The 27,061-nt window shown below is 39.1% G+C and overlaps 1 protein-coding gene and 1 pseudogene across 2 annotated transcripts in view; both read right to left on the reverse strand.

The window, feature by feature from the left end:
• Positions 1 to 27,061, reverse strand: part of CHCHD3 (coiled-coil-helix-coiled-coil-helix domain containing 3) — a 279,336-nt gene that overhangs the window by 205,959 nt on the left and 46,316 nt on the right. For both annotated transcript variants that reach the window (XM_019452778.2, XM_019452779.2), the window contains exon 3: positions 13,367 to 13,448. In XM_019452778.2, the coding sequence (XP_019308323.1) occupies positions 13,367 to 13,448 (82 nt within the window). The remainder of the gene's footprint in view (positions 1 to 13,366; positions 13,449 to 27,061) is intronic.
• Positions 13,964 to 16,174, reverse strand: LOC109269020 (synaptophysin-like protein 1; annotated as a pseudogene).

Consider the following 27,061-nt stretch of genomic DNA (forward strand, 5'->3'; position numbering starts at 1 on the left):
AACACACTCAGTCATAGAAGTATGAGTGTGTGACACAGTGTGTATTTTAGATGTAGTTCAAATTTTTCGTAGGTTTTTAGTTGCCAACAAAAATAGTCCAGAGTCCAAACCATAGTCTCCTAACTGTCAGTCTTTCACTTCTAGACATTGCTGACTAAGCAACTGTCTCAGGACAGGATAGAAAAATACATCATTTTTTGCCTAAGTCACATGAAACCAAAAAAAATGCTGCCTCTGCAGTTAAACTTGCGAGCCAGTTACACTACTAGAGGGGAAGACATGAACCACAGTTGTTTCCTGAGGCCCAAGAAAGCTGAAGAGGAACAGCTGGGAAAGAGGTGTAAGGGGAAAGAGAGCTGGATTCGAATCCTGACGCTGCCTTTTGTCAGTAACACAGCCTAGGGCAAGGGACTCAGCCTCTCCGAGTGGCGTGGCGTTCCAACTGTAAATCAAACCTGTGAGGAGCAGAGCTACCCATCCATTTGCTCCCAGTTTGGCAGGGGGGGCGCCCAGCCTTGAATCCTGAGGAACTGTGAGGGGTATCATCCTACAGGCTGCCATACAGGCTAAGGAAGGGTGGTCAGAAGGCTCCTGCGGGAGTGCGGAGCTAAGGTACACAAATACAGCAGCACGGCACCCGGTAAACAGGAAGCAATCATTAAGTGAGAGCTGCTGTTGTCACATGATAATTCTCCTGCCTCTTTTCCCTTCTGGACAAATTCTATCCCATTCTAATCCTATTTAGCCATAACCATAAAATATCATTTTAATTTGGTAATGCATTCTTGTTGACACTTACTATATATATATGAGTTCTGCCCTCCTATTCCAGTGGAAGAGACCGTCAATCAACAGCCAAAGTGCAATGAAGAAACAAAGTAGAGAAAAAGATAACCAGAGTGAGAGGACAGGAAAGAAAAAATATTTAGGTAAAATAATCAGGGAAAGCCTCTCTGTGGGGCTGGAAAGAACACCAAATAGTAAAGAGGAAGCCAGCCATGCAAAAATGGAATACAAGTATCGTAGGCAAAGAGCTGTAGGCACAAACAGGTTTGCAGCTGATGCCACTGAAATGTCCAATGAGAAGGTGGTAAGAGATGAGGCATGAGCATATTCATATACAAAAGGAATCAGAGGACTAGAAGGTCATGGAAAGATCCGGACTTTATGCTAAATCTAATGAAAATCCAGTCGAAAATTTTAAGCAAATAAACTCCTATGATTCAAAATACATCTTTAGGGGCACCCGGCTAGCTGGGTGAGTAGAGCATCCGACTCTTGATCCAAGGTCATGAGTTCAAGCCCCACGGTGGGTACAGACATTACTTAAAAAAAAAAGCACGCTAATACTGCTTTGTGAAGAGAACTTGGAGACCAGGGTGGCTCTCTGGAGGAGACTTTGTAATTGTACAAATGAGAAATGATAAAGACTTAGACCAGGGTTTCTCAACCTTAGCACTGATGACATTTGGACTGAATAATTCTATGTTGTTGGAGGCTGTTCTATGCATCATAGGATATTTACCAGCATCCCTGGCCACCACCCACTCCCTAGACACCAGGACCACCCTCTTCGTTGTGACAACTGTAAAGGTCTCCAGCCATGGCCAAATGCCCCAGGGGTGGGGGCGAGAGGAAACTATCCCCCAACTGAAAACCGCTAGCTTAGACTAAGTAGGGATAGAAATAGTGAGGGACAATGGATTTGCAATACATTTGAAAAGCAGGGACAACAGGGCTAATTAATTAGAAGGGGGAAAGGAGAGACATAAAGGCAAGAAGAAGGGAGCAAGAATAATCAGTAATCAAAATTCTAATATTACCCTCAATTTTTGTTAGGCTAACATGTAAGTTTTCAGTAGTTTCAGGAAAGTGCTTTCTATGTCAAACCTACCTGGAGGTGTACAAATAACTTATGTTACAGAAACTCACTTGGACAATAGTTTGGGCTCTTTTTCTTTAAGTCTATAAAAACCGAATTGTATGGTTGACAGGTATATTCATAAAGAAATACATAATTCCCAACATTGTATAGCAAAATTTACTGAAATATTAATTTTCATCCACTATTTGACAGTATTTTGACAGTTTTATTTCAAAATACAGTCATGTGAATTTAAAAAAATACCCAAAAAAATCCCTTTACTTATGAATTCTTTTCAAAACTAAATTCCTTATTTATTGAGCTCAACAATCAATGGAAAAATTGTACTGAAATCTGAAAAACATAAAACTTCAGTAAACCACATCAAAAGAGCCTCAGACAGAACATTCAGACTAATATATAATCGGTAACATCACTGTTGGACCAGAAAATAATTTAGCCTCTGAGACACAGTCAAGTAGAGTGGTGATCAGTATGATTTCAGATTCCAGACTGTTTGTGTTCAAATCCCAATTTCTCTATTTTCTGGGCATGTGACTGTAAGCAAGTGAATCTCTGTGTGTTTCAGATACTTCATCTGCAAAGTGAGTGTACCAGCAGAAGAGAACTTCCTTCACAGCACTGCTGTGAAGGATTAAATGATCAATCCGTGCAAAGTGCTTGCACCAGTGCTCGGCACAAAGGAAGGGTTCAAAAACTATCCGCTGTTACTATTATTACTTATTATTACATATTATTACTGTGACTATTACTTTTCCTACGTAGAGTCTTCTTAAATGGCGTGTATTATCAGATCTAAAGTCTACCTGTAAGATCTGTATAAATGGCACACATGGGAAGAGGCCCACAATATAAGATTGGGAAGGGAAAAAAAGCAAGTTATACAACATTACTTCAATCTCATTTTGTTTAAAACACAAACCATGTAAAACACTGTTAAGAATATATTTCCCCCCGGGTATGAATGTGTGAATGGTTTTCTACGGGGAAACAGCAGAGTAAGGGAGAGAGGGGGAAAGATGATTAACTTTTTGTTCTTCTATATTATCTGAATTTCTTCAATAGGTATTTCTTGTGTGTGTGTGTGTGTGTGTGTGTGTGTGTGTGTGTGTGTATTTTTTTTACAAATAAACATCCGTGTTTTCAGTAGTTTGAGGAATGACCTAAGTCAAACCTACCAGGCTCTGTAGCAATAATAAAGATTGCAGACACTGCTGGGTAATGGTTTTTAAAAGGTGAAAGATTTATATGAAGAGAAACCAGAGTATGGGCAATGGTCTTTAAATTAATTGACATTTCCCATATTAAATTAGTGGTCTCAGTTGCCTTTTTTTTTTGGTTTTGTTTTGATTTGGTTTGCTTTTAATCCATCATCCTATTGTACTTATAGCAAAATTGTAATTTATGGGTTTTTAAGCAATTCTTGTTCTAATCTAATCACCATTCGTCAAATGGCACCGGGAGATAAGGAATTTAAGCAATCCATTCTAAGAAGCTGTGAAGGAACTTAAATTTAAATCATTAATTGAAACATTAATGGTTAATAAACTATTTTTATACTTTATACTTGATGTCAAAAAGCACACTAAAATCATTTTAATGGGATAACTTCGAAAACCAGTTCAAGTGAAATAGTTTGAGTGTGAAGGTGCTACACAGTATATGCGTAGGGAAGCAGCTGTCAACAGTATATGATAAATTGCTCCACACACATCGTACCTGCACATTACTCAACGCAGGAATTCTATATTCTAGTTCCAAAGGCACATTGCCCTAACAGCTAATTTTCTTAACTGATTTAAAAACACAGAAGTTTGTCAACTAAATGTGATACCTTATCAAATTACTTTGACTATTACAGAAAAGACAAATAATAACAAACGCTACAAACCAAAAATCCAACACATGAAGCAACACAACGGATAAAAATACTAGAATGACTGTAAGTCTCCTAAAAAAAAACAAAGAAAAAGCCCAAGAATGAATATAAAAGTAGAAATGCAAAATGATTTCCACTCCACAGTCATTTAAGTAAATCCTACACCTCTTTATTACTTCTCGAACAATGGCAGGGCCCAGGTGGCTCCACTGAACTCAACAGAACACTGCTGAGCACACGTGTGCCTCAGTGACCAGAAGCTGACACTCATCTCTAAAGTTCAGGAGGCAGAGGACCACCTGCTGCCACGTGCGGAGCCACCACACTGAGCAGTTAAGAAAAATGTCCCAATCTTAAGCTAATAAGGAATTTACATTGCCTCCATCATTTAAAATATGTACACAAATGAGCATTTAATAATTAAGTTACAGCCTACATAAATAAAGAATATTAACTTTAAACACAAATTCTCAAAAGATTTTGGTCCTAAAATAAAGGAAGTTGTGGGGCGCCTGGGTGGCGCAGTCGGTTAAGCGTCCGACTTCAGCCAGGTCACGATCTCGCGGTCCGTGAGTTCGAGCCCCGCGTCAGGCTCTGGGCTGATGGCTCGGAGCCTGGAGCCTGTTTCCGATTCTGTGACTCCCTCTCTCTCTGCCCGTCCCCCGTTCATGCTCTGTCTCTCTCTGTCCCAAAAATAAATAAAAAACGTTGAAAAAAAAAATTAAAAAAAAAAAAAAAAAAAAAAAAAAAAAAAAGGAAGTTGTAAAAAAATAAAATAAAGTTGCCCAGATCTAATAACCAGGAGCACACCTACGGAGATCCTTTTTGAAGCGATCTTTTATCCACTATGATTCAGAGGTGAAAATCCAAGTAAATGCTTGCTACTCCTCCCCACAATGATAAATGAAAAACTTTAAGGGAAGGACTCCCTGTACACATGGGAAGGTAGTACTGTGGGACAGTAAAGTGCATGGACTCCATCGACTTGGGTTTGAATCCCAGACCCACCGCTTACTAGATACAGGCCTGGGCAAGCTCCTTTACCTCTCATGTTTCTTATTTATAAAGTGGGGGTAACAGAGGTGCTGAGAGGATGAATGACTTAAAATACATAAAGTGCTCAGAACAGCACTGAACACACAACAAATACAAGGCAACACCACCTACAATTTTTTTTTTTTTAATTTTCTCATTTTAGTTGGGCAAATGGGTCCTGAACTGGAAATGGTTTTCATAACAGATAATATGTGACCCCAGAGTGTATATCCTATGTGTGTCTGTCATGTATAAACTGTGAAGAAAGTTTCCAAAGACAAACCATATCCACTTCTGGATAAGAATGGGATATGAAAGAATATGGGTTCTCTCAGCAAAATACTTACTAGAAACTTAACATGAGCCACTAGCTTTTTAACAGTTTTCACCAACCAGGAAAGGAAGGGGGAGGGGTTATTACTTAAACATCAAAATGTGTCAATGTTTGGAAATATTATAATGCTGAGAAAAAACTTTACATCTGATTTACAACCGTGTTGCCCACACTCCTTTTCAGCTTGAGACTCTACTGGCAAAGCTGTTAAAGTCAGAAGAAGAAAGAAGGGACCCTGTCCATGTATTTTTCCAGTTTCCAAAGGGAACTGCCATAGAAGGATCTCACATTCTTCTACACTCTTCCCAACACAGCATTCATTACCAGCAGGATCAGCAGATGTCTTCCAGAAAGGCCAGGACTGCGTGCTCAGCCAGGGTAAGGCCCAGCCTACGTGGACCACCGTCCATAAATACTAACTTCTGGACTCAAGGAAATGGACATCAGGCCACTGCCCACTCACCTTCTAGAACAAAAACAAAACCACATCCATCCAAGAAATGCCGTTTGGACAAGACAAGTACACTCCTCACACAGAAAGTGTCCAAATTGGAGAGAAAATTATCCTGACCCCAGGTTTCTCAAACTAAGCCCTAATTAGCATCAGGGCCTATGAAGATGATTCCCAGGTCTCTAGGAAGGGAAAAGAGGGAGGAAAAGGCTGACAGAGCTCTACAACCCTAGTCCTAGCCCTAACCAGATGGCACTTTATATTGGAGTCCCATGTGGAGCTTCCTTTGAATCAATGTTTTACAGGATGATGAGAGTCAATATGATTCTATCACCTCAGCAATCGACAGTGTGGGGCTGAGGGGCTGTCCAATCCAAGTCCTGGTTCGGCTGCTGACTAAGAAGCTTCACATATGTCTACTTCAGTCATATGTTTCTATGAAACAGTGATAAACTATTAATGCTACTGTCAGTGTTATGGAAGGAATGATAAATGATTCACAGAGCACATTACCACCCCCTCCCATCCCCGGATTGTACTGGGCAATGCAGAAACAGCAACAAGAACCACTACAACCACAGAACACGCAGAAACCAATTCGTAGAAACTTCCAAATGCAGAAACCAATTTTGGCACAAATAACTTCAAACACTATGCTTCACGAGAGAAAACTCTGTAATTACTATCAGAAGATACACGTGAACAAGAAGTGGTTGAACATCACTGCTGTTAATACAATCAGTAAAAAAGTTACAGATTTCTACGGCATGCTTGACTGATTCTGGTTTTCCAGGCTTAATATTCCTACCATGTAGAAAGAGCTTCTTCAACAGGATTCGGGGTGGGCTTCTCCAACAACGTAGCATTGATAGGAAAGAAAAATGGCTTTGGAAAAAGAAGAGATTTAAATAAAACACAGACTCAATAATCCAACCTTCTATAATGACTGGTTATAGAATGGAGTAGATTCTATTAAAAAGAGAAAAGTGTCACTTGAAGAGAAAAAGATGAAAGCAGCAGATGGTGAGAGATTCCAATAATCAGTACATACAAAGCACTTCCAGTCATGTTCCCCGGAAAAGTACTGGGTGGCTAAACGTGATCTTCCTACTGCACTGGGAACGGGTTAGGTCTTTATCTACTTTTAAACAAATGTAATAGAAAAGGGATGGGTATAAAACAACAGCAATGCAGTATGCATTAAAAAAAAAAAAAGGCTTCAATAAGAAAATAAATCTATTATATTAGGGCTTTTAATACCACAGAAGGAGCTCTTAAATGTCAGCGAGTATAAAGGAGTAGTTTGCAGATAATGCCAACAAACTGTCCACTACCATTAGCAAGCCAGACACAGAAGTACATTCGCATCACAGCAGAGTGATACACATTACACCCGGGTATCAGAGGATCGATCACCTTATTTGCAAATATTTATAAATCAGAAGTTAAAATTCATTTGCCTGTGACAGTTGAGTGCCTTGAGAAAATACTGACTGCTAAGTGATCTTTTAAAGTCACTTAAAAACTACACTTTTAAGGGGTGCCTGCACAGCTCAGCCGGTTGAGGGTCCGACTTCAGCTCAGGTCATGATCTCACAGCTTATGGGTTCGAGCCCCGCCTCGGGCTCTGTGCTGACAGCTCAGAGCCTGAAGCCTGCTTCAGATTCTGGATCTCCCTGTCTCTCAGTCCCTCCCCTACTCGCGGATGTGCTCTTGCTCACTCTCTGTCTCTCAAAAATAAACATTAAAAACAGTAAAATAAAAAACTGCGCTTTTATGATGAGTACGGTTATCCATGGTACTTCTTGCCTGAAAACTGTTTTTTTTTTAAGTACTATACACCTAGAAATTACACACAGGCTGAAGGTATGTAATTTCATAACTGTGTGATTTGTGTCTACAATTGGAAAATGGTGTTTCACACTACACTAACTTAAAACAAAGATTTATAAGACAAGTATCTATGGTCTCTAGTTAAAGTCTGATTTTTATTTTTTATTAATATTTTAATGTTTATTTATTTATTTTGAGAGAGAGAGGTAGAGAGTGAGCGGGGTAAAGGCAGAGAGAGGGAGGGAGACAGAGAATCCCAAGCAGGGTCCGTGCCAAAGCCTGATGCAGGGCCCAAACCCACGAACCATGGGGTCATGACTCATGGTCAAGAGCTGGATGCTTAACCAACTGAGCCACCCAGGTGCCCCAACGTCTGATTTTTAAAGGCATAATTTGTTTTTATTTTTAACAAAACATAGAATATATATGTATATGTTATAGAACAGGCTGTCCTTGCTAGAAGACTGTCAGGATTTTCCAGGCCCAGTGATTCAACTCAACAATTTCTGTGAGAGCTCACTACATGAAAGGCGTCACCCTACGTAACTTCTGACAGGTTTTTTGTTTTTTTTTTTTTTTAACGTTTATTTACTTTTGGGACAGAGAGAGACAGAGCATGAACGGGGGAGGGGCAGAAAGAGAGGGAGACACAGAATCGGAAACAGGCTCCAGGCTCTGAGCCATCAGCCCAGAGCCCGACGCGGGGCTCGAACTCACGGACCGCGAGATCGTGACCTGAGCTGAAGTCGGACGCCTAACCGACTGAGCCACCCAGGCGCCCCTCTGACAGGTATTTTCAGTGGGACGCTAACCCACAATACCCTGTTTTTCTCCAGTGGACTCTTTCCTCCTTCCCTTCCCAGTTTTTTCCTGCAAGGGCAGAAAACATCTAATAATAAAGCTGAAATGAATTATGATACATAATGAGTTTAAACAGAAGATACCATCACTGTGAATTTCACTTTTACGATAAGAAACTAAATGCACAAATAAGCTTATTTAAGCCCTTGTTTGCTGACATAAGCCCTTACTTGATGCTCTAAATTGAAAACTGAATGGACTGTGCTCTACTCTAACTTACCCAGATACTGATAAAATTTATAACTAATTTATTAACCAAACTAATTATTTTAAGTCTCACAAATCTAAGGTAATTTTCCAAGTAATTAAAAATGAGGTGAAATTTCAACTGATGTCCATCAAAAACAGCAGGTAAGTCATCTTGGTTAATGCTCGGTTAGTTACAACATCGCGTAGCTATTCCCTTCCTGGTTTCTTGAAGAAAGGTTATTAAAACTGAAACACCTGCGCTTGCCTTTACAGGTAAAGAGGTGAAATTCAAATGCCAAAGGTCAGAGGTCAGAAGTAGTTCCATTTTTCTTGCTGTCAGAGACTGACTCTTGGAGGTGGGGTGCAAAAGACCACATATTGTGGCGTATTGTGTGCCTGCTACATTGGCCTGCTACGGTTACAACACAGTACGGTCAGCCATAATCCAAAACAGGCAATAAAGAATAACAGCAAAAACAGACTGCTGACACGGGCATTCAATTTACTCTTGACTCCCAATGCACCAAACAACCGTTCCATCCATGAGATGTGGTGGTAAGCAAAACTAGGATTCCAAATTAGACCCATCAATTGTAGTGTACTACTACTAGGTCAGTGATTTGGGGGGTGTCATCTTGTCAACTAAGCAAATAACTAAAGATTTTCATAAAAGAGAATCGGATCTAAAATTAACTGAATTGAGCTTCCACATGCAAATGTTTTCTGAGATACGATGAGAATACAACACATACAGTCATGGGGCTTACAATCAGCTGCATTGTCACTGGTCTTAATGAAGACCTTTTCCTACAAAGCAACTTTTAATTAGGCTACGTCTGCTGGTTAGATTTCAGACAGTGGAGATTTAAAGGAAAAGAGTTCAGGTGAATTTTCAATGGCCAGTCCAAACATTTCTGAACCGGATCTAATGGCGTGTGGCACTGCCAGGCAGAGATGCCGTCCAAGGCCTTCCAAGCAGGTAGGACAGGAGGCAGACCCTCAGGAAGTCCTTTCGGACCTGACAGATGTCATGGCCTGGAGCGTGTGTGGACTGTCCCGGAGAATGCAGCTCCAGGACTGTGATGTGCCGTGTTTTCTCCCGCCTGAAAGCATCTCACAACTGCTGTCTGCCACGCGGCAGTCCTGCACGGTTGTCACGGCCTGCGCGTAGCATCAAAACTTACACAACTGGCAGCAGCAGCCTGGAAAACACCCCAGGAATGACAACGGAGCAACCTTGTAAGGAAGGAATGCTGCATTGCCAAGGTGTTGATAGCACAGAATATGGGATCCCATATGGAAAAGCAAGAACATCAAGACCCTGAGTCAAAGAGCGAGTCAGAGGAATCAGACCCAGTATGAACAAGGACATGTTGAGCCAGATCATTCTTTGTGTGGGGTGGGGGGGTTTACCCTATGCATTACAGGATTTTTAGCAGCACCTCTGGCCTCACCTGCTAGATGGCAATAATGACAAGCTGTGACAGTCAAAAATGTCTCCAGACATTGTCTTATGGCCCCTGGGGACCAAAACCTCCCTCACTTGAGAACACTACCTTAACCTATTTATTTTGCTTACATTTTCCTTTTTCATGAATACACAAAGTAATAGGTTTTTTAAAAATTCAAAGTAAATCTTAATGAGCTCTTTCAATAAAATTTCTAAGAGATAAACTACTGTGCTATAATTTGCAGCAATTTTTTTCTTAGTGGTACATCAAATGCTTCTTAAATCGATGACATCTTCAGTTCAATGAAATTTAGCCACCCACCATTCTTTCCCCTTTGTTGTGAAACCTTCATCCTGATTTCCTTTGGGAGAATTACTTCTACCCTGCTGTGTACAGTTTCAGTAGTACTCAGTTCTTCCCTACCTAGTAGTTCTCTCATCTTCCTTTTGATTCTCTTGAGCTATCCAATATGCTTCTAAAAATTTCCTCGCTTCCTAAGTTACCCAGAGTTCAGCTTCAGTCTTTCAACCAAAAAACCTAACTGAAACAAAAGTCCTTCTTTAAGCTAGCCTGATGGAAGACATTTTGGATTAGCTCACTGCCACAAAGTTCATCAGCTTATTAAAAATGTTACTGGTGGGGCACCTGGGTGGCTCAATGGGTTGAATGTCCAACTTCGGCTCAGGTCATGATCTCGCGGTTCCTGAGTTCAAGCTCCGTGTCAGGCTCTGTGCTGACAGCTCAGAGCCTGGAGCCTGCTTCAGATCCTGTGTCTCCCTCTCTCTCTGCCCCGCCCCCCACTCGCACTCTGTCTCTCACTCTCTCTCTCTCTCTCTCTCAAAAAGAAACATTAAGAAAAAAAATTTTAAAAAGAAAAGAAATATTACTGCTTCCCTTACCATTCGCCACATAGGCAGCATGAATGGATTATAGATGAAGCCAGAATTGTTGAAACAGTGTGATGGGCTTTAGGGATTCATTGTACTTATCTCTGATTTTCAGTGTGCTTTCAAATGTCCATAATAAGAAGGTAAAACAAGGATAACAAATACTCTGTAGAGAAAAATAACAAAATCTAAATGATTTCCAAAGTCCTTTTTGCACAAATTTGATTCCTTACACATACTTGTACCTACGTGCCAACCTTAAGTGCTTGGGAAACTACCTGCAGTTATGTGTGCATCTGGACAGCAAGGGAAAACAATGAAGCAGCATTACAAGTGACGGGACAATGGCACAAGGAACCATTCTCTGAAACTGCTTACCAGGGTTTACTCAATTAAGGCAACAGATACAATAATGTATAAATGCCTCGTGACTCCAAAAAGTTGCTTTTAAAAGACTATGCATAAAACTTTCTTAATGCTTCTTCTAAAGTTTCTTCTCCAGTAGAAAAAAGAAAAAAAAAAAAATAGCTATTGATTCTTCCAAGAACTACCATACAGATGAACACACACTTTTTGCCGAGATCTGACAGCTGGAAATTTTCATTCTGAAGAAGGCTTCAGACAAAATATTTTTGTAAAGAAAAAATAATAAAAAGGTTGTACTACCCTCCGCTCTCCTTAAAGGTGACAGAAAATAAATTCTTTATCAATAGTCATTTGTCCAGTTACAGCAAAGCTGCCAACCCCAGTCCACAAGAGATAAGAGATTGGCTCTCACTGGTACCTTTTACTCATCCCATTTGCCCTTTACCCTTTCACAGACCAAGGCAGAGCAAATGGGAGTTGAATAATGAAAGGGGGGAGAAAACACACGAAAACAAAAACAAGACACCACAGTGAGAGTTATTGTAACTGAAAGCCTGTACCATGTGTGGAGAAAAGACAAAAGTCCTATGTGAAATATAATAAGCAAAGTACATATGAGAGTCTAACCAAAAAAAAAAGCCTTATTAAAATAAAATTCAATTAAAAATAATAAAATTTCAAAGACAAGAAATTCTACCATAACATATCGATTTTCTTTGCTTCTTAATGAAAGTGGTCTGAAATCTTTTGAATATTTAAACTCCACTCTCTAATTATATACTCCACCAACCTAACCCAATTAAGTAATTATAAAGTGTTGCGTAGGAAACTATTGAAATACACAGAAAACCCTTTTAGCAGTACTAATTACATCTTGATTTTTTTTAAACCCTAAGCCCTGAGCCTTCCTTATTTCCTGAGAAAATGGTGGTCTTACTCTTAAAACTTATGTCCTATTCCATACATTTCAAGTAAATTAGAGGTAGCTCAGCACATTGTCAAAGGGAAAGAAATATTAGGGAACATTTTTCAGACTCCTCAGTTTAGAGATAAAAATCTTTAAGGCCCAGCGAGGTTAAATTATATGTTGAAGGTCCGGTGGTCAGTGAGGACTAGAATCCAATTCGAAGATTCTTTACATTGAGCTCTCTCAAACAAAATAGTTAAGCAGTCCAAAATAAGAACAAATACATACTAAGCATCTACACATGGTAGGCATGTGCCTAGTATTCACAGTAGAAAGATCTTCACATGATTATAGAATACACTGTGCTACATGCAAATTTCAGAAGGAGCACAGATGGAACACTTGACTCTATTTTGGATTAAAATGTATTCATATATTTTTATGAATAAGTACATACTTTAAATCTTTAAAAGTAGTATTTTTTACCACAAAAAATTATGCTGTTTGGAACGTTGCTTTTTATCAATTTATGGCTTTTCCACATCTATCTGAATCAGCACAGGAGGATCTACTTGACTGTCTAGTACTCCATTGTAGGCATGTATCCTAAGTCATTCATCCTGTCCCCATAATGGGCATGTGGATTGCTCCCTGTTCTCTACTATTACAAAAACACTTCAGTGAACATTCTTTCAGCTGTTAGCAGTAGTAACAATGACAATAATTGTACAGATGTACAAAAGAATAAAATGTTCAAGAGTGGTTATCTCCATAGAACAGAGTTATGGAGGATTTTGATTCTTCAACCTTACATATTTCTGCAATGTCTCCGCTCTTTTAAGTGAGCACATTACTAATTAGTCCTATCTGTTAATATGAGCGCTATGTAAAACATGTAACATTCACTAGCAGCTACAATACCGTAAACCTTAACACCCACAGTAGAATACACAATTTACAATCGCAAACCATTTGCTGAGAGAAACTAGCCTCAGAAATGCTTGGAGAATCCTCAAGAAAGACTCCTCACATACCGAGAAACTGTACAATAATCACGCAGCTAAGAACCACACGAGAGATACAGCTGTCACAATCAAGTGTGGGAAGAGAGTAAGGGAGGGTTTGAACAAGCACCATCCAAAACTAGAAAATGGCCACGTTCATATGTTCAACACATTCTGCAGCCCAGACACAAATATGAGTCTTATTACAATCACTCCTCTCCAAAAAGATTTCATAATTATGACAAAAGTCCACCAAAATCTCCCTCAGATATCACAAAACTCACCGTTTCTGATTTTCAGACTCTTTCTTGGCTTGCTCCAACGCCAGCTCCTCAGCCACTCTTCTTTTCAATTCTTCATCAGAAACTAGGATCAATAGAGTGGAAGGAGAGAAAATCAATGATTTCTTAAAAACAAAAGCAAGACAATACTCCAGAAAAACAAAGCGAAGACTAGATCTTAGTGGGCAAAGTTCTGCCAGCTGGTCAGCATCTCCTTGGAACTACCTAAGCACTGTAGAAAAGACCAATTAGTGCACTTCAGGAGTAATTTAATCAAAAGTTCCCTGGTGACCGAGAAATTTCCACACCTGCCAAAACGTATAATAAACTCAAGTAGCTGCTTACTGCCCAGCGGGGACCGAACCATTAAGTACAAATTCTTTAGGATGATGTCCTATCATTAAAGTGTGACCATCACGTAGAAGAGGAGGAGAGGCTGGAAGGAAGGGACTTCAGAGAGGAAGAGGAAGAGGACATCAAAACATTCTCACTTTGATAATTAAACACTTTAAAGAACCACTTACGACAGGAAGAAAATCATTTGTATTTACAACCATTTTTCCATGATTTGTGAAAAAGGACATTTACAATTTATGAAAATTTTATTTTTCTTTTAACTTCTTTATTAAGTTTGTTGCATAAAAGATATACATTCTCATACTGACAAGTCTTGCCATGAACAAAAGCAACACAAATAAGGCAACAGCAAGATGTGCTTCACATATAAACAATCATGTGGTAAGAATGAGAAATCTGGCCCTGCACAACAAAAAGATTAGGAAGCAAAATGTGAATAATCCCTGCATTCAGAATACACCCAAATGTGTGCACAAAGACAGTGCACCCATAATACAGCTCACTTAAATTCCCGTTTATGATGCATAATTCCTTAATCATCCACTTGTGCAAGAAGAATGAACATGAAGAAACATGAAATCCAAATTGCATTTATTTTCACAACATCAATGCTATACTCAAAATAGTAACTTCATTGAATCTAAAGGTTAAATGTTTCAAAGTGAAAGGCAATCTTAAATTTTTTAACCCTATGAAAGGGTCTGCGAGAACAGGTGGCTTATTTTTCTGCTTGCAAGGAGACTAGGTCTCAGCCTGCACTAAGTGGCATGAGCAACAAAGGACAACAAATACCATTGACAGTAATGCCCAGACATATCAAAATCTCGACTTGAACCACGTTCTTTCTACTTCTATAGCAAGTCTATTAAACAACCAGTGTAATAGAAGCTTCTGCCTCATGCGACAGAATCACTAACTTAACTATACATCTATCAGAAATTTCCAAACCCCATTTCCAAAACAATTTTAGTACACCTATTAAGTACTGTAGGTCACTTAGAAAACCAGAAATAAAACATACAACCAGTCTTTGCAATTAAAAGTTTTTCATAACATATAAACAATGTTCAGATACAAATTCTGAACTAAATGTTTTTTTCTAAATATGATTTATGTAATCAAGGCTTTCTTAAACAAAGACAGGTCTTAGATGTATGATCTGTACAAACTTACAGTAGTGTATATTCCAAACAGAGATTTTCCTCCTATTATGATATGACAATGTAACTCTTTTCTGAGTGAAGACATATGTTAAGGCTTAAGGTGTAAACAACTCTGGAAGGCAAACAACTTAGTAAAGAAATAACCAGTCATCTAAAAATGTGTATCATCTCATAATAGGCCCCTGAATTTTCAAATTTACATGTGAGAATACATTTACATCTTAAATTTCTAGGAAAGGCATAGGCTTTATATAAAAAAAAGCAGCAAAATTTTAAACCCACCAATTTATTGAAAAACCCATTACTTTTATTAGAAACAAATAATGCTTCTCAAAATGTTGGCAACAGGTCAAAGTATAGACATATGTTTCATACAGTGTATTTCTCCCTTTAATTATATTCCAGAAGGAGGTGGAATACCTCCTTGGGGTGGGAAGCAGAAGTATTTGATGGATTGTGTGAACTGGTCTCCTTGTACACAAACCATGCATTTCCTCCCCAAAGTATCATATTCAGAAAGCCAAAGACACAGACACATTTAGGGATCCGATACTAGTTACAGAGCCAAAATAACATGTCACTTCTTGATGGTCACAAGGCTGAAGTTCCTTGACAATACTGTGACCAGTAGCTACTTTAATATCTGTAAGAGCTTTAGCCCAGGCTGAAGTGCTCGCCAACCACAGAAAAGTGGCAATGAGTAACAATGAAGCCAATCATGGGAAGGTTTCGACTATCCCAACACAGGTTCATAATAACCAACATAGAGCAGAAGGGCAGCTGAGCAGTACAGGAAGACAAAGACTGCAAATGTAACGTAGAATTGTGCAGAAGAAGAGTAATCTCCAATAAGGACATAATTTTTCCAATTTACATCACACACGTTTGCATCTGGAATTGCCTCAAATAATGCTTCATTCAACCTGAATGGATAGGCAAAAAAGCAGCTGTAATCGTTTTATTTTCATTAACTTTAGGACAAGTCACTTGAATTTCTGTTTTGCCCTTAAAACCTCCACAGGTGGCAAAAGCAAAGATAGAAGCAATCCACTCGAGGACCTTGATGAAGCTGAGTAGCTCCTTGAGCAGGCTGAGGTTGAGCTGGAAGGAGGACATCCTCTGAGGGAAGGGGGGAGAGAGCAAAAATGTTAAAGCCGTATTTTTGGAAACTATGTCATCCACATCAAGTGCCAACAATTGGAGAGAGATGTAAAAAAAAAAAAAAATGCTGAGAACACAGCTGGAGCTTTCTAAATACCTGGTGACTTGATTTGAAACATCTGGTGTTTCCAATTGGAAGATGTTGTACGATATGTTTTGTAAAGATTCTTACAGCTATGATAGCAAATCAAATAGACAAATCTGACATACTTCTTAAGAGCCTTCATAAGAAATATGTAGAGAGCATTTCCTCTTTACTAGAAATCCACTACCCAAAATCATGACCAAGAAAGCACCACAAAAATTGGGGGGAATCTAGGGATACCTACAGGAATTAAGAAGTATTTCAAATGGTAGAGGCTATTAGGTGGGAAATGAGGTGGGACCGTCTCTCCCGTGCAACAACACTTTGATGATCTCCACGCTTATCAGCACCTTGCCTCAGCGCATAGGCAAAAAAGTGAATTACAACAGGACATAGAAAGCCTTTTTAAAATTTAGCTAACACTGGACAATAACAAAGAAGATATGGGAAAGGTCATAAGGATGTGTTCTCTTTTTTTTTTAATTTTTTAATGTTTATTTATTTTTCGAAAGGGAGATAAGAGTGTGAGCAGGGGAGAGGCAGAGAGAAAGGGAGACACAGAATCTGAGCGGTCAGCACAGAGCCCGATGTGGGGCTTGAACCAAGGAGCCATGAGATCATGACCTGAGCCGAAGTCAGACGCTTAACTGACTGAGCCACCCAGGCGCCCCTGTGTTCTGTAAGTTGTAGATTATCAGGAAACAACAAGAGCATCAGAGGACATCATCAAGAAGGTGAAAAGACAACTGACAGAATGAGAAAAAATACTGACAAATCATATAGCTGATTAGAGACTTGTATCCAGAATACACAAACAAAAAGACAACAAAATTAAAAATGGGCAAGGGATAGAAATAGGCATTTCTCTAAAACAGATCATACAAATGGCCAATAAGCATATGAAAAGTGACTGAAGGGCATTCATCATCAGGGAAAGGCAAATCAAAACAATGATACACCAATTCAAACACAGTATAATCAAAAAGACAAACATTAACAAGTGTTGCTGAGAACATGAAGAAATTTACGGCAGTATTATTGACAATATCCCAAAAGTGAAAACAACCTAAATGCCTATCCACTGATGAATGTATAAATAAAATGTATATCCATCTCAATAAAGCTTTAGAAAGAAAAAAGAATATAATACAAAAGAAGAAGAATGGACAACGAATTAGGGAAAGGGTAAACACTAGTTGAGTCTAATCCCAGCTTGGCCATCAACAATCTGGAGGACCTAGGGGAAGTTACCAGCCTCTCTGGACAGTTTGCCTCAAAAGGTTGTGCTCAAATGGATGTTCTCCAGGGTCCCTTTCAACTATATACTATGCTGCCCTTTGGCTTCTCTCCTCCTTCACCGTCCATAAGATGAGAAAGATACAAGTCTAGGTTTTGAAAAGGTCACATAAAATCAAGAAAAGAACTAGAACAGAGAATTCTGTCTATATTCAGGCAAATCTTAAAATTCTTTTAGTATTAAAGGTTTAAAACAACGCAAACACCAACAAGAGAAATTAGACAGTAATAGAGGTCAACGAAGAGTCTAAACAGAATAGTCCCTGTTTTTCCATTAGCTAGACTTTGTATCGGTCAAATAACCTACCGGAGGTTCGACTTCCTCAACCAAAAACAGGACCCGCTGGGTTACACGGGTGTCAAGTGGCTATGAAGTTCGAGGCTATGCACTCCACAAGGCGATGATTTTCACATTGTCAGCTACTTCTCATAAACAAGCAAAACAACATCACACTACATTGTTTCAAGTTGCTCACAGCTGGTAGCTCTAATTAGTAGCAAAAATTGAAACAAGTATTTAATCCGATTAGTGCTGCCCAAACTATACCCTTAAGTTTCACATACCAGTTAGAATCCACACACAGGCTGATGTGTAGTCACACCGCTTCCCCCGGATTTTTTCAAATTACCACAGCAACATTTCTCTCAGGCAAAATGCAATCAAATTCTCAACCACAGTTCAACGGAATTTCATTCAACCAACTAAAACTAAGCTTCAGTGAGACGTCAGCATCCCAGGTCTGAGGATACAGCAATGGGATGTGTTTCCTAAGTCTCCGTATCTTCCACAGCGTGCTTTATGCCTCTTACATATAGGGGCTTCCTACCACGGGAAAAGCCAAAGTCTGCAGAGAGCTTCTTACAATCGTGTGATACACCTAAACTGGAACAGTAAGGACTCCATTACCAAATGGCAACGAGCTGGGTGGCTGGGAAGGCAGCCATGCAGAAGAGATTGCAGAGAAAGAAATGTAGCCTCAAGGCTTGTCCTCTTTCTCTATACTATCCTGCCTATCAGGTCAACTCCACCACCGGCCAGGGGTGAGGTGAGAAAGAGATGGAGGTAACTGGTGATGTCATCCAGGCAGGCCACAAGGGAAAGAGGTGGGAGTGAGAAATTACCAGCAATGCAAAGGGCCAGGATCTCCTAGAGGTCACTGAAGAAGACATGCCCAAGGGACCAACTAGCTGACATCACTTATGGTCAGGAAAGACACCAACGCACAGCTGTCTTTCTAATGCCCCAGCCAGTTCTTAAAAAAAAAAAAAACAACAAAATGCAATGTTGGGTCTCACATCCAAGGTCACAGCTGAAAAAGTAATTACCTTAGCTACAAGTGAGAATTTAAAATAACAAAAGATAAAACATGACCTAGCATAAAGAGTTTAAAATCTAAAATAGCAAATCTAAGCCAGGCAGGAAAATAAACCAGTGTAGTAATGGGTTTTGAGCAAATCTAAGTTTCATGTTATTTGTTTTTAAATCAATAGAATACAGAAAGCAACAATATACTTCTTCTGAGGGGTCTGGTCCAAAGCACAGAAGGGAAAAAGATATACCATTTGGAGACCACTATTTAAAATGGCCTTTCTGAAAACACTCTTTTCAGCTCTCAGGATCTGAACATTTTCTCAAATAAAACTGTTATTAAATTAAAAGGTCAGAGTTTCAGGATGGACTACTTTAAGAGAAGCACAAGAAAGGCCAACCTTGCCTATTAGCACAGTGAGTTTCCAAGCAGATCTTTAGGGACGGGAAAAGTTTGTGAAATGAGAAAAAGTGAAAAAGAGAAATGCTCAAGCCATATAAATCAGATTTGCCATGGAAATCTGCAAACCTATTTCAAGCTCAGTAAGTATGGTTCCACAGCTTTTACATACATACGACACTTTCCTTTTAAAATGTGTTAAGACAAAAGGGTATTTTCTTCACATACTTGAATGCTTTGCTTTTAAAAATCTTCTCAAAAAACATGTTAATGTCTTCCTCAGTGGCAAATTGTGTCTTAATGAACACAAATACTGGCATTTTCTCAATTAGTTATAGATGATACAACACTGACCAAAGAACATGTGAGAAAAAGTCAAGTATTGCAATGGCTTGGATATAGCAAATCTGGCCCTAAATCCTTTATTTAAAACTATTATTGAAAATAATAGGGGCGCCTGGGTGGCTCAGTTAGTTGAGCATCTGACTTCAGCTCAGGTCATGATCTCACAGTTTGTGGGTTCGAGCCCCACGTCAGGCTCTGTGCTGACAGCTCAGAGCTCGGAGCCTGGAGCCTGCTTCGGATTCTGTGTCTCCCTCTCTCTCTCTCTCTGCCCCTCCCCCACTCATGCTCTGTCTCTCTCTGTCTCTCAAAAATAAATAAAAATGTTAAAAAAAATTTTTTAAGACTTTAAATTAAAAAAAAGAAAAAGAAAAAGAAAATAATAAATACTTGTATGGTTGAAAGCTGCTCACAATTCCTAACAAATCTGTACTTGTTTTGAGTAAACAACATTCTAAACACATGTTTTCATTAGTCCACTAATTCTTTACTGACTGCCTAGCAATCTTTTACTCCTCTTGGCCACATTCTAAATTTCTAAGAATTTAAATTATTTTTGTCTTAAATCTTATTTATTTATTTTGAGGGGTTGCAGGGAGGGGCAGAGAGAGAGAAGACAGAGAATCCCAAGCAGGCTCCACACTCAGCGCAGAGCCCAATGTGGGGCTTGATTCTCACAAACCGTGAGATCATGACCTGAGTCAAAATCAAGAGTCAGACGCTTAACCAGATGAGCCACCCAGGCACCCCTGAGAATTTAAAGTCTAAAGAAATTCTGAGAATCTAAGTTTCTCATTTGGGTTCAGGATCAAATAAGAAACTCCAAGATTCCTACCTTGTTCTAGATCCTAGTGTTCTTAGGAATAGAATACCATGGTCTTAATACTCAGAGGAAGTGTAGCATAAATTCATTATGCCTCACTTGCTTCTATGTGATATGACTTGTGTCTAAATCCTGTTTTCAGAAACTGGTTAAACTAGAAGGAGACCGGGAAGGAAGGGGTGAAGAGAGAGACTCACTATACTCAAGACAGTTCCTTGAGCGGAAAACAGAAATGACTCCAAAAGATGGAAGAATTTTATGAATGCCTCACATCTATGAAAACACAAAAACTTGAAACTACAACTATGATTCAAGATTTACATGGATTCCCTGAACCTCAAGGGACATATCAATGTCCCCTGTAACATTTTCCGCCTATGACTTTCCTTTTCCCTTCATCTTCTTTGCAACATCCTTACACTATAATTCCCTCCCCAGTTACCATATTTCTTAAACAATCTCTAGAAGTTACTTAATGAAAATGATGGCTTGCCTCCTGGCAAAATGTCAGGTCCTTCGGGACTCTTTCTTTCCTCTATTTCTCTTTCCAGTTTTACCATCTGCACACACATGTCATGTCCGATTTTACAAAGCCTATTATTTTCATATGCTGGTTTAAAAACACTGAAAAAAAAAACTATGAAGATCTACTGACAGAAGGAAATAAATGTATATATTCGCATAACACAAGCAGATTTTACAGAAACAATGAAACTCTGCCAGGATTGAGATAGTTGAGCCACAGCTTACACCAGAAGACATAACCAAATTAAATTTTCAGCTCTGGAGAAATATCCATTAATCTTATAATTTCAACAAATTCATTAATAAACAAAAAAGAGCACTGATTCTTTTAAATATAATAATGAAAGCATCCATGCAATGAATGAAATACAGCACACAGTACATTAGAACTAAATGGCTCACAGCATGGGTTGCAGAATAAATCCTGTCCCACTCCTTGTAAAAAGTACAGGGTTTGATTGGGAGAAGGTCAAAAGATGACAAGGATAAATCTCTGAGGTTAGAAAGGAACATGTAACAGTTTGCCATCATCCTTCTGTAGCACCATTTACTTGGCAGACAAACCGGATTTAAACACACACGCGCACACACACATGTATACTAAGTATGATGTTCAGCTGACAGTTATGTTAACTATCACCCGAGGATAATGTACTTTAAGACTGCCTTCAAAAACATGCTGTCGAAGTACCTGGCAGAGTAACTGAGGCTACCTATATGTTAAAGTTAATGACAATGTTAGAATGAAAAATCTCTAATGCACATTTATAACCACAAATACTGAATGAGAAAGCACAGTGCTACAAAGAGTTTGGCAGCCTAAACGTCAGGAGCACCAAGTTAACGGCTTCTTTCGTAGTATTACTGCTCCATCAGGATTTATATATACCTTTGTGAATTTCTAATTTGAATGGATAATATGCAAATAATGTCCACTTTATTGCTCAGTTCACAATCGGCACTCACGGAAACCAGCTCCGTGTTCCTTTCTATGGGAAAACACACATCAATACCAGGCCACAGAAGCTGTATAGCAACAGACAAGCTCATCAGTCATATTCTACAGTTTCCACATTTTTAAGTAGATAATTCATAAAACCAGTATTGAGAATCAGATAGATCTAGTATTTCATGTCTTAATATCCTGAATGATAGTTGCAAGACCTCACAAAGCCTCAAGGAAAAATAAGATCTATAATTTAAATTAAAAAATAATAATTACCTCTGGGTATTGCTTTTTGATGCATAGCTTAATTTTTTTCTGTTTCAGAAATGGATGTGTTTTATCATGGGGATAAAACTATAAATGAAACAGCGTTAAATCTCCAGCCCCAAATAAAGTACCCAAACTTCCCAAACCTGCTTCCATTTCACTTTGGTAGTCCTGAGCATGGACATACTCAAACATTTCTCCAGGGAGTCCTGTGAAATGCAAAGAGGGCCAAACTGGAAATGAAGGGGGCTCCCGTTTAGTCCAGGCTTTGCCACAATTAGTTTTTGTAGATTTTGCTCAAAATCAGTTCATGAGATCGAGCCCCACATCGGGCTCTGTGCTGACAGTACAGAGCCTGCTTGGGATTCTCTCCCTCTCTCCCTCTCTCTCTGCCCCTCCTCTGCTCATGATCTCTCTCTCCCTCTCAAAAGTAAACAAACATTAAAAAAAAGAAGAAGAAGAAGAAACAGACACACTGTAAAATCATATACAATGTAAGTAAAAAGTGTACCTGCTACTCAAAAAAAGAAATTCAAGACAAGCTCCCCACCCTTCCCCCTCACTTCCCCACAGCACTGCCACCATCACCAGGTTTCTGCTCCTGGACGCTCCTTTACAGAAATCTGGAGTCACCACTACTGACATTCTATTACTTATAAAGGAGAGGAAGCTTCCTGTGCTGGCTGGGGATTTCAGTTTCAATATTTAACCTTAGTATTCCATTCTATGGCTAACCATATGAACTTATTTTTGTTTAATTATTTTCTTCCAAATCAAGCAACCTGTAGGAATAACACAAACTAGAGGAATCAGTCAATTCATTAAGTAGTAAATTCTCATTGACTAGGCACTCCTGGGTGGCTCAGTCGGTTGGGGGTCTGACTTCAGCTCAGGTCATGATCTCACGGTCCATGGGTTTGAGCCCCACATCAGGCTCTGTGCTGACAGCTCAGAGCCTGGAGCCTGCTTCGGATTCCGTCTCCCTCTCTCTGCCCCTCCCCTGCTTGTGCTCTGTCTCTCTCTGTCTCTCTCTCTCTCTCTCTCTCAAAAATAAATAAACACGAAAAAAAATCTTTAAAAAAAAAAAATTCTCATTGACTTAATCCTATGCTAGGCCTTAGAAGAGATGAAGGCATACGATCCCTACTATTACAGATTATAGTCTAAGTTAGTAAAATTGTGCTACTGAGGTTTAATATTAAGGAACCATACCAAGGTTGGCTGTAGTCATGGAGTGCTTCGTGGAGTCCCACGTTCAAGAAGCAGGTGGGACAGGAGCAAGTACCTACACTAGAGATGGAAAGGAAACGCGATAAAGCTTATTTGTAAGAAGAAAAAATAGAAGGTAAATTATGTTTAATTGTGAGGAGGCTTGGAAACCAAGCAGAAGTTTGGATAAGAAATGTTACGAAATGTTAAGAAACAGGGCACCATGAACAGTTGTTAAAATAGGGGAATAACGCAACGAAACAGAGTGTGACAGGAAGTTTATTCTGGCAAAGGTTTGCAGATAAACAGGATGGGAAAATCATAAGGCAATAAGTAGTTCTCAGAGTATAGCTTCATCCCCTCATCCCCAATTCTTTCCCCTCCCAAGCAGCAGCAGCACCAGAGAGAGATGCAAATATTTCAGCCCCACCCCAGACCTATAAATCACAAAACCCTGGGGGTGGGGCCCAACAAGCCCTCCAGGTGATCCTGATGGTCTCTCAAATTTGGGGGTGGGGGGGTGGGAGGGGGGCAGGAGGTGATGAAGACCTGAACTCAGGATACTGACAGAAACGATGTGCTGGAAGATACAAGAACTTTTGTGGAAAAAACTGATCCTCTGTAACTGAGAGAAGAAAGAAAGAAGTCAAAGGTGCAACCAGATGCCAGAAAACTAATACCCATGATGGTCAATTAAGGAGAAGCTGTTTGGGCAAGAAAGATAATGAGTTCCATTTCAGACAAATTCAATTGAAAGTAATGGTAGAATCACCACATGGAATTCAGATTTGATTTGCAACTTGGCTAGAAATGCTGATTTGGGAATGACAATTACAGATCTGAGCTCAGTGAATTCTGGAAAAAACTGTGTAGAGAGAAAAAAGTAGAAGACTAAGGAACAGGCCTTAAAAATACATCAGAGGAAGGAGGGGAGTAAAAGAGGAACACCATTAGAGACAAAGAAGAAATGGAATGGAAAGGAAGAAATGAACCAAGATACCATGTGCACAAATGAGGAAGAGACTTCATCTCATGCGCCAATTTCAATCAACTGGCAGCAGCTGCTTGGAGTGCTGTGTGTAGAAGGACTCCACGGCCAGTCCAGGTTCAGTGAATTATAGTCCACCATGAGCACTGGAGGAAGATCTGGAAGCATGGCTAACAATTACCTATCATTCCGTGGAGTGCACGGAATTCAGACTGTGTCGGCATCGGGAATCAGTGGCAAGAGAGTAATGGTGGGCAGCAGGTGCAGGCCTCTCTTCAAAAGTTTAGGAATGAAACAAGAACGAGATAGAAATTTTATAAATAAAAGACGATTTTCACAAAAAGTGGCAATCTGTGCATGTTTGAAGGGCAGCCATAATGAATAATCTGTAAATTGTTAAAAGACTGATGAATGCTGCTTGTTGTTTCTCAGAAGTAATTTGGAGAATACAATGTACACATTACTCATAAGGATCTGATTGTTTAATGTATCATAATGAAGACCAACTAAAGTTTATATATGATCTTCCAGTCCACTTTTCTCATTACCACCCTGTTGCAACGTTCACAGCACAATTTTTAAAGTATATTTATAACAGTGAAACAGAGTGGACAAGCCCACTTCATGTGCTAAAAAGCTTTAACCAAGACTAATGTCCTTCCCTAAATAATTTGCTTTGGTAAATACAAAGTCAAATACCACTCTGACACTTAGAGTCATAAATCAATCTTCCCTCTTCCTACTGTTATGAACAAGTGTGTGCTTTTTGGCAATAAAGACTGTATTTTATCCAAAAATTCATTAATCACTAATAAAAGAAGTGATTAAATAATACACAAATAAATTAATTCCTAAATAGGATATTTAGTTCTTTAAACTGTGACCAACATTATTTTCTAACTTATCTTTGCATGAAATCAAACCCCAAGAAAAGCAGAAGACTCAAAAGTCTGAAAATAAATTCTACCTTCTAATTCACCTAACTTTCTATAGCTCTGGGAAATGTCAACTGACCCCAATCTGGAGACTTTTCTTCTTTTGAATGAAAATAAAAATTTTGACCCAATTATGGCCCTTTTGAGAAGGAAGAAAACTACAGAGTCCTATTTCTAGACACTGGCCCACTATCAGACAGTAGAAACAGAAGAGGATCACAGATAGACCTTTGGGCTTCAGTGACTTCATTTATAGCCCATTAAGTGTGAGATGCCAAAAAGGACGTATTTAACACACTAACTAACCACTACAGAACAATGGCCTCTTCTGGGAAGTTTTTGAAAAAGCAAGTCAGGTTTAACACCCATGCTTAATTCATATTTTATTTATGGTACTTCAAATATATTAAAACTGTGAGACAGCATAATACACATTGGTATTATATTTTTCATTAAGCTATAGTGCAATATCCTGAGTTTTTTTTATTTAATTCACATTGTGATAATTAGATCGGCCTCTTTTTTTGAAGTAAAATTATATCAATAGCCCTGTTTATTTTTTTCCTTCATCTAAAGTAACAAATTTCCATTTATCATTCAGAAAAAAAGAATTTCAATGTAGTCATAATCTCTAGTAAAGCAAAAATAATACTCTGAGGCATTGCGGAAGCTGCACATCAGCAGATCAAGGCTGATTGCACCACCTTTAAAACACAAGACCGTGCACAGGGAATTCAAGACCCAAGCCCTTGTCCTGTCTTTCATTCAAATCCAAGAATGCACTTAACCTTTTTTCGAGAAGTAAAATAAATTACCCACAGTAAAGTTAGGCCGAACAGAAGAGTAAAAACATTTATTATGATTATATTCCTAATGATCCACAAACTTCCTCAATACCAGTGCTATACGGAGAAAGGCAGTAGAACCCTTTCTTCTCATTCAGTGGCGTGTCATTTTTGTTAGCTTAACACCAGGTTTCAGGATGTAAACCATTTGGAATACCTGGGGCTATCCAAGATAGTAATGAAAACAGGTGCTTCCTTCAAACCAGTGTTTTTCTCCCTATCAGAAACAATGCTACTTTCTTTTAGCAAACATTTTGTAATGGTCCCTTTACTATCCCGAAAATAAATGATAATCTGACACAAAAAAGTTGTAATCAATATAATACCCTGCGTGTTATATTTTTAAAAGAATAAAAAGACACTACTTTATAATAAAATAATGACCTTTCGCTAAGTCAATGCTCAAACCTAACCACACTAGAAGATGTAACGAGGGGCATCTGGGTGGCTCAGTCGGTTAAGCATCCGATTCTTGATTCCAACCAGGTCACGATCTCACAGTTCACGAGATCAAGCTGTCAGCACAGAGCCCGCTTGGGATTCTCTCTCTCCTGCTCTTGCTCCTCCCCTGCTCTCACTCTCTCTCTCAAAATAAATAAATAAAAGATTTAACAAAATAGTCTGAATCTTGAGCTTATATATTAAATCACCACAAATGCAACAGATATAACTATGGTTACACAGCAGCTGCATTCTTAGAAAATTCAGTATATCTTAAAGCCATGCAAAACAGACTTTCTGCTTGTATGTTAAACAGGTTCTGGGCTGAGTAGGCAGGTTTTCAACTGCATAAATTTCTGATGAGTCATCCAGAAAATTGAGGGCACAGGACAATTCTTCAAGGTACAGAACTATCCCAGGCCTTGCAAGACATCTAGATCCTTGCCCACACCACTGAACACCAGGATTCCCTTACAAATGTCTAAAATGCCCACCTGGAAACAGTACTGCCTCATCCCTGACCACCACTGCTTTAGACTAAATTAAATATTCACTCTGAAACAAGAAAAACACGAGAAACCTAGCTACTTTATGGTCCATATGACC

This window comes from Panthera pardus, unplaced genomic scaffold, assembly GCF_024362965.1.
Source record: "Panthera pardus isolate Hobbes unplaced genomic scaffold, ASM2436296v1 HiC_scaffold_8, whole genome shotgun sequence".
Lineage (NCBI taxonomy): Eukaryota > Metazoa > Chordata > Mammalia > Carnivora > Felidae > Panthera > Panthera pardus.